We start from the raw sequence: 8,430 nt of genomic DNA on the forward strand, positions 1-8,430 counted from the left end.
CCCCCCCCCCCCCCCCCCCCCCCCCGTCCAGTCCCGTCCTCTCCTGAGAGCCCCGCAGCCAGGACGGACACCCGTCAGCGCCGGCACAGGGAAGCTAAACATGGGAGACGCCACGATCCTGTAACGATATGTTTTAACTTTTGGCGCCCAGTAATTTTCCACCGCCATTCTGGTTTTCTGATTTCTATTTGCCACTTGAGGCCGAGGTTTTCTTGTGCGGCTGTTTGCTGCCTGGCACTGACCCGAAGCCATTACTGTTATGTTCTTCGCGCTCTGAAGTAAACTGTGCTGACTTGGACCATACTAAAAGTTTGTGATGGGCTGGAGAGATGGCTCAGCGGTTAAGAGCATTGCCTGTTCTTCCATAGGTCCTGAGTTCAATTCCCAACAACCACATGGTGGCTCACAACCATCTGTAATGAGGTCTGGTGTCCCCTTTTGACCTTCAGGCATACACACAGACAGAATATTGTATATTTGAAATAAATATTTAAAAAAATAAAAGTTTGTGATACAAAATCTGAGGGGAAAGAAAAAAAAACAAACCCACAAACCAAAAACCAAACAAACAAAAAAGGGAGTCGTCCCTTGGGCCTTGGGGCTGGAGCTTCAGACAGTTCTGGGAACTGAACCCAGGTTTTCTGCAAGAGCAGCAAGTGGCCCTAACCTCCAGCTCTCTCCAGCCCCCAGGCTTCCTTTCCCGAGGGAGGACAGCTGTGTTTTACCTAACCCCACCATAGAACTAGCAGTTTTTTTTTTAAAGTGGGTCCTGGTTCCATTTCATGGGGTACCAGCCACATTCTGAATGAGGCTGTTGCTATGTGTGTTACTTTAGCCCCTCTCAGGATTGCCCTCCGCAGCTTTCACTCTGGCTGAATTCTGTAGGCATCACCTTCCTTGGCTCATTTTCTCTTCCGACTTGCTCCCTGAATACTCCGAGAGCCTCTTAAATGTGATGTCATTTCAAGGGTCCTGTGAAGCATTGGGTTCATACTGTACATCACGACTAATGCTTAAACACAGGTTGCTTGTGTTTTCCTCTCTTGCTTTCCGGGTAACTTTGTTATTTAACTGAAACAGTCCACTGTTCTGTCCTGTAGGCAGTTAAGTCCTCACAGCAAGGGAGTGCAGTGATGGCAAAGGTAATCAACACCCTTGACTGTGGAAAAAATGGGGGGGGGTAGGAGGGAGGGATGAAAGAAGGTAGGATGTCCTCAGTTCATGAAACACATTGATTTGCATGCTGTTTTCAATCAGAATGGATAAAGGAAGTACAGAGAAGGCTTCTGAGGTAGTAGGCATGGTCTCTAAAGTCAGTTGGGAAAGATGACTGTTGGACTCTACATGACAGTCTGAGGAGATGAAGGAAGTGATGTGCTGGAGTTATTTTTTGCATTTCTTCTTCAAAAATTATAAATTTGAAATCACATCTTTTTTTTTTGTCTTTTGTCATACCACGTTTCATGTTACATAAGGGCAGGGACACTGTTATTTTCCTAGTGACTGTTAACGTATTTGTGGAGTGGATCTTCATTCAGTGTTAGAAACCAGGCATTTCCACCCTGCCTCTTCTCCATGGGGACCCTCCACGTGCCCCCCATCTCACTTGCATCTTTTCTCATCTGTTTCCCCAGAGCAGCCCAAGGTGACCGTCTACCTGTCCAGGAAGGGGGTCCTCAACCACCACAACACGCTGGTCTGCTCGGTGACAGATTTCTACCCGGCCCAGATCAAAGTGCGCTGGTTCCGGAATGGCCAGGAGGAGACGGTGGGGGTCGTGTCCACGAAGCTTATTAAGAATGGGGACTGGACCTACCAGATCCTGGTCATGCTGGAGATGACCCCTCAGCGGGGAGACGTCTACACCTGCCACGTGGAGCACCGCAGTCTTCAGAGCCCTGTCGCTGTAGAGTGGAGTAAGGGAATTTCTTTTCTTTCACTGTGGGCTCCACGTGACATGGGCTCTTTGCTGTTATCATCCCATCCCTGTGATGACATCACCCCATCCCTCCAGTGCCACCCATCCTGTCACTTGTCCTGCAAAGTCTGATTCCACTACTGAGCCAAGAACTACAGGACACAAGATATTTTTTCTCATAGTAAGGGCATCAGGAGAACCCTGACCTCATTGTCTTTCCCAACAGTAGTTCTGGGAGATCACTGCATACAGTGGGAACTCGTCCCTAACATCCAGAGGAATCAGCAGTGATAGTGCCTGGGTGTTTGGGCCTGAGATTATAAATGTTTTTAGGTGCAAACAGCTCTCAGCGCTGTGCTGGCCACCCCTGCCCCTTCCTCCCCTCAGTGCTGAGTTCTAGATCTCTCTTCTGTCCCTTCCTTGCCCTGGATAGGGTCAGAGCAGAGACCGGGTCCTCCCAGCTCCTTCACCTCTTACAACTCAGGCAGACTTTAGGTTCTCAGTCAGGGCTGTTGGGATGTGTGGGGACAAAGCTGACACCCAGGCTCTGCTCCCCAGGGGCACAGTCTGAGTCTGCCCAGAGCAAGATGCTGAGCGGCATTGGGGGCTTTGTGCTGGGGCTCATCTTCCTCGGGCTGGGCCTTTTCGTCCGTCACAGAAATCAGAAAGGTGAGGACCCTGGGGGAAACTGGGGATGGTAGTGGGCTGTGCTGAGGGGAGGAGCTGAGTTGGGAGGACACAGGAGACCCTGGGGGAGATACTGGAATTAGATTTTACTGGTTGTGTGACTGTACCATAGAGTTGTGGTGGAGTTCATCTTGGGGCTTCCATCATTGTCCACCACTGTCCACTCTCATTGCCTCTTTTCTGGATGCTTTGACTGCTGAGAGAGCTTGAGCCTTGCTTTCTCTCCTTCTGGTGGCAGCTTCATCCATTTTGCCAGGGGCGGGGATGCTCAGGGTCTTAGTGAACTCATGATGAGAGAACAGCTTCAGCTAAGCCACACATCCTATTGTCCCTGGTCTGAGTAAGAGAGTCCCTGCTTTTATAACAAGACCTTTCTCTGTGACTTCCTTTTGTAGGACCTCGAGGGCCTCCTCCAGCAGGTAATAATATTTCAGCCTTTATCTGAAAGGGGCATGGTTGTGTGCGTGCAAGGAAAGGGCATGAGATGTTGTACCTGACAGAGTCCTGATTCATAGCCTGTCTCTGCTGTGGGGTTGAGAGTGTCATAATCAGTGTCTATACAACACTCCAGAGGTTGTCCCCAAGCAAAACTTTGCCACCATCACTTGAGTGGTGTCTTGAGTGGAGCCTGAGCCATGCCTTGAGTTTAGGCACTAAGATGTTGCCTGCTTTGTGCCCCACACTGGAGACTGATATTGATAGCGGCAGAGACCAAAAGTCCTGCAGAGGAGACAATCCCTCCAACTTACCAAAAAGATCAGATCCTTCATGTATTCTGGGGGTAATGGCTTCTCTTCTACCTCCCATATGTTTGTGTCCTGTGAGCTCTGTGCCCCCTTTAGCTGTTTTCAGCTCTGCAGAGTTGATGGGAAGATGATGCCATGGCCTGGACACAGCTTTCTTTGTCTAACTCAACAGAATCCAGGAGGAGAGTCAGGCATCTCCAGGGGACCTTTTGTGACCACTCCCTTTATCTGTCTTCGCAGGGCTTCTACAGTGATTCCTGGTGTTCTGGCTGAGTTGACTGTCACACTATAAAGCTTGTCCCTGTCCTCAGTTCCTGTCTGTGCCAGCCTGCCTGTCCCTCTCTGATTCAGAGTCTAGCATGGTTCCAGTATACCCACCAGTTCAGCCTTTGTGATCCCTGACTCCCCAAGGCTCTGTCTTTGCCTCTGCTCCTGGACTGATTCTAGAGACTCTATCTGTATACTGCAGCACCATCTACCCAGACCCCAGGCCTTCTGTTTCCACTGTCCCATGGGGCTGCTGAAGAGATGTTGAAAACATTCACCTTTTTCATAATTAAACATGTTCTGAATTATGTATCCTGAATCTCCTTAACTGACGGGGCTGAGTGGGAGTGATGCGGGGCAAGGTGGCCCAGCCAAATTGTGGCTGGAAGTGGTGGCTTCTATCATGAAGGTGATGGGAAACATCCTGGGCTCCATGTAAGGGTGGGCTGAGGAGACAGACACCTGCTGTCATATCTTCATAGTTGGTTCTTTTGCTCTTCAGTGTCCTGTTCTCACACCACCACAGCCTCCTTCATGTTGGTGAGGACAGTGCAACTAAACCTGGTGGAATTGTTGGGGATGGATGCTGTGACCTGTTGTAATAGGAGCAGCGGGGCTGCGTCCCCAACACCCCAGCTGCTTGGCTAGCTCATGCCCGAAATAACAACACACAAACTGTGTTCATTTAAGAACTGCTTGACCCATGAACTCTAGCCCTTACAGGCTAATTCTCGCACCTGGACTAGCCCATTTCTAATGATGTGTGTAAGCACCCCAAGGTGCGCTTACCGGGAAGATTCTAGCCTACATCCATCCTGGGTCGGAGTTGCCTGGGAGAGCTGAGCATGGCGTCTCTGCTCCAGAGAGCAGAGCTGTTGGGTCTCTCCGGAAGCAGAACAGAGTCTGACCTCACTTCCTCTTCCTCCCAGAATTCTATTTTGTTTACTCCTCCCACCTATGCTTTAACCTATCAGGGCCAGCCAAGCAGTTTCTTTATTGCTCAGCCAATGAAATCAACAGATTGATATGACACTCCCACATCAGTGACCTCTCATCACTGTTATTCCAAATGTGTCCTGTGAAGTCACACTGGTTAAAGCACACTTTCATTTTTTAGAGATTAAAATATTTTTGTGGTTGCAAATGATAACCACCCAACTTAACCCTATTGTGTTGATGTTGTAAGGAGGCGGGGTGTTGTTGGTCAGCAGTGACTGGGTACCTGTGACTGATGAAAGTCGTCTCTCCTCGGTGTCACCGCCATCTGCCCTATCTTCACTGCATCTCCTGGTCCCTGTGTCCCTGTGTCTCTCCATCTCTGTCTCTTGTTCCTCCTGCCTGTCTCACTGAACAGAGCCTTCTCTCTCCATTTTTCTCTGTCTACACCTTGGTCATGTGTCCTTTTCTCTGTGTTTCTTTTGCATCTCTTTCTATATCTCTCCTATTACCTCACATCTTACCTCCCTTTCTGTGTGTATTTCTGACTTTGTTGTCTATATACCAATGTTTTGACAATTTTAGGGAAATCCTTACTGACCAATCCTAGGTGACATATAAAACACTGAAAAACACTATCATCTCTACAAGGATGTGAACAGGTGGTATTGTGTTCATCTCTCTTGTTAGAGAAATGAATTTCCAGGGCCTCCGCATGGAGGTGGTTGCATCAGCCTCATGGGGCACCTGGATCTCCAGATCCACTCAAAGCAGGGATAAGGGGTGGCTTGGTTTTGGTAGGCTTGAGACATTTTATGTTGATGGTCAATTTGGAGACACATCTCTGGACATATTTGTGAGAGGCTTTCTAGATTAGATTGAGGTGGGAAGACCTTAAAGGGGCTGAGGTTCCCAACAGGAAAAACAAAGACAAGAGGGGCATGGACATTCACTTTTCTCTGATTCCTAATGTTGGACCCTGAAGTCCAACTACCAGGAGTAGTTGCTCCAAGAGACCATCTCTCACACCACAGTTGATGTAAAAGCATGATTATTAATTTATTAATTCTGTCATGACAGAGTCTTTCAGCATTTGAGAAGCCACAAAGACCCCAAATGGCTGGTACAGGCTACTTTTAAAGTAAAAAGCCACAGAAAAAAAAGAGGGAGTCTAGGGGTTGTTCTTTAACTATTATGATTGGCTTATTCAAAGGGCAATTACCAATAATTGGCTGGAGAGTGGTTGCCAGATCAGAAGAGGTAAAAGGAAACATCTGAGGGTCACTTTGCCCCTCTCCCAGGGACTGAGTCAAAACATCTGTGGGTTATCTTGTCCCAGAGCTCTACTTGGAGAACACTCACAAGGACTCAGGGAGATGGAAAGTTCCCAACATTTCAGTATGTGCATGCATAGCTGTTAGGTCCTTGATTCCCAGGGGAGGGGGGCAGCACTAAGGCATGGAGGCTGAGAGGGTTCAGAAATGGCCTCAGAATTGTCAGAGATGGCTTGAGAGTTATCCCAGAGTTTTACACTGACAGTGGATGAGCTGTGACTTCCCATCCTCCTACTGGCCTTCCCCAACAAATGAGCTGACCCCTGTTGCTCCTTGACAGGTGTTTTGGCAGAATCATGAGAAAGGTAACTAATGTAAAACCCAACAGAACAAGTGGCCCAGGTATGTGTGGTTCTTGGTGCCCTCAGTGGAGGTGCCAGCTCGCAGGTATGCCATCATTACACAGGTACATGGTGTCATCGCATTGCTGAAATTCTTAGTGTTGGAGTTCCTATAACCTGTGAACATTGTGACCTATTGATCCTAGTGCCATTCTCTACCTGGTTACTAGGACAGTCACCACACATGGTGGCCTCTTTGATTGGTTTCAGTCCTGAGAGCTGCAGTCCATCTTCAGCTCCGCTCCCCTCCCATCGCTTTGGAGCCTGCCCTGGAACTCACTCTGTATACCAGGCTGGCCTCCAACTCACAGAGATCCACCTGCTCTGCCTCCCCATGCTGGGACTGAAGGTGTCCACTGCCACCATCACCACCCAGACAGTTCTCCTTTCTTAAACACTGGTGACCCTGTCTCTGAGATCATGGGAGACCACGCCTCAAAGGAGCACACCCTCATCCACACACTTCTTGTGAAGGATGTCAACAGGATTCTCATCCTCTGGACCAGGTCAGAATCGGGTATCTTCTGAGATCCAGGCTGCAACACAGGCCATCAGCCAGGGGTACTATTGGGTGTGTAGACTGCACTTGGGGTTCTGCTACCCAAGGTTGTAGTCTGAGTTTTTTCAGAGCAAGATGTGTACACACACAGCCCACAGAAGCTAGAAGAGGGCACCAAGATCCCTGGAACTGTAGTTACAATGATTGTGAGCCACCACGTGGGTGCTGGAAACCTAACTCAGGTCCCTGAAAGAGCAGTCACTGCTCTCCAGTCCCCAGCTAGAAGTCTTGCAGTCGTCCTCATTGATCATTGGTGCTTACATCACAGAACACAGTGGGTGCTGTCCTCTTTACCAAACTGGCTAAAGGACCACTTTCCTCTTGGGGGAATGGGAACAATTTGTGCTGTATTTTCCACAGAGCCCCAGTTCCTACAGAGAGAACATTGCTTTGATCTTGTAGATGAAGGAATTATGATTGGGAGTAATCTGAGTTTAGGGACAAAGATTTGCATTTTCTAATTGAAACACACGCAAAAAAAAAAGGAGTAGTAGATTCATTCTAAGACGTGCTTACAGTCCAGTACTATCACACTGGAAGATCCTTATTGTTGGGTCCTGAGAATTGTATAGGACCAGTAGTTATTATTGGGCAGTATACTATTTAACCGATAGTTTAATAAGTAGCAAGTGTAACATTTACAAATGAATTTGCTAAGAACAAGAACCAAGTCTTAGTAGGCACATAACTTGGAGGACAGTGTGCAGGTGACTAGAAAACAATGACTGCTCAGTTTTGAGCATTTAGTATTGAAGAACATCAGTGTGAAGTTGGGCATGGTGATGCATGCCTTCAATCTTAGGAGGCAAAGGCAGGGGGATGTCTGTGAGTTAGAGGCCAGCCTGGTCTATACAGAGAGTCCCAAGAAAGCCAGAGCTACACAGAGAGACTCTGTCTCAAGCAAGCAAACAAACAAATATTAATGTCCTTTTGAACAGTGATGATCATCAATATTATATAAATATCTGCAAAAATTCCTAGGCTTCTCTGCTATTAAGTAGAAGTCAGGTGACTAGAACCAGCCAATGGGGCACAAGGGGGTGTATGTAGTATATCTGACTTGTCTCCTGCTGCCATGGATGTGGCGTCATCACTGTGGGGATGGTGTGTGGAATGTTAGAAGCTCCAGAGCCTAAGGCTCCTGAATGAACTAAGTATTCTTTACTGAATTAAGATATGAAAATTTACTCATTATTGTGAGCTAAGAATTACTGAAGAATGACTTTGTCCTTCTTGATTATTGTGGAATATTTTGCTTGTGGAGGAGAGTTAAGTTGAGTCTACTGAGTTAATGTTGCCCATAACCTCACATGCCTAATATTTTGTGTATTGTGGGAACATAAATTTGCCCTTACCATAATTTTCAAACATACAGTACACTGTTGATGGTAGACAGCATGGTGCATAATAGATTTCTAGAAATCACCTTTTGTTCTAACTGAAACTTTACAACTTTGACCCACATCTCTCCTTTCCTCCTCCTCCCTCTGTTTCCACCCTCTTCCCTGGGAACCACATTATACATTCTATAGCTTTGACTGTTAGTTTTTAAAATTCCATGTGTGAGCTCATGCAGTAGTTTTTCTTTTTTTTAATATTTATTTATTTATTTATTTATTTATTTATTTATTTATTATGTATA

At 47.2% G+C, this 8,430-nt stretch overlaps 1 protein-coding gene across 2 annotated transcripts in view; it reads left to right on the forward strand.

The window, feature by feature from the left end:
• The window catches only part of LOC126494854 (rano class II histocompatibility antigen, B-1 beta chain-like), a 10,421-nt gene extending 6,504 nt beyond the window's left edge, over positions 1-3,917 (forward strand). The window contains exons 3-6 of one of the 2 annotated variants that reach the window (XM_050132301.1): positions 1,635-1,916; positions 2,477-2,587; positions 3,001-3,024; positions 3,592-3,916. In XM_050132301.1, the coding sequence (XP_049988258.1) occupies positions 1,635-1,916; positions 2,477-2,587; positions 3,001-3,024; positions 3,592-3,605 (431 nt within the window). In that variant the 3' untranslated portion in view covers positions 3,606-3,916. Of the gene's footprint in view, positions 1-1,634; positions 1,917-2,476; positions 2,588-3,000; positions 3,025-3,591 lie in introns of both variants that reach the window. The other variant, XM_050132302.1, reaches the window with a different exon arrangement.
• The last annotated feature ends 4,513 nt before the right edge of the window (positions 3,918-8,430 follow it).

Source organism: Alexandromys fortis, unplaced genomic scaffold (genome assembly GCF_014885135.2).
Source record: "Alexandromys fortis isolate MF-2015 unplaced genomic scaffold, M_Fortis_MF-2015_v1.1 scaffold_420, whole genome shotgun sequence".
Classification (NCBI taxonomy): domain Eukaryota; kingdom Metazoa; phylum Chordata; class Mammalia; order Rodentia; family Cricetidae; genus Alexandromys; species Alexandromys fortis.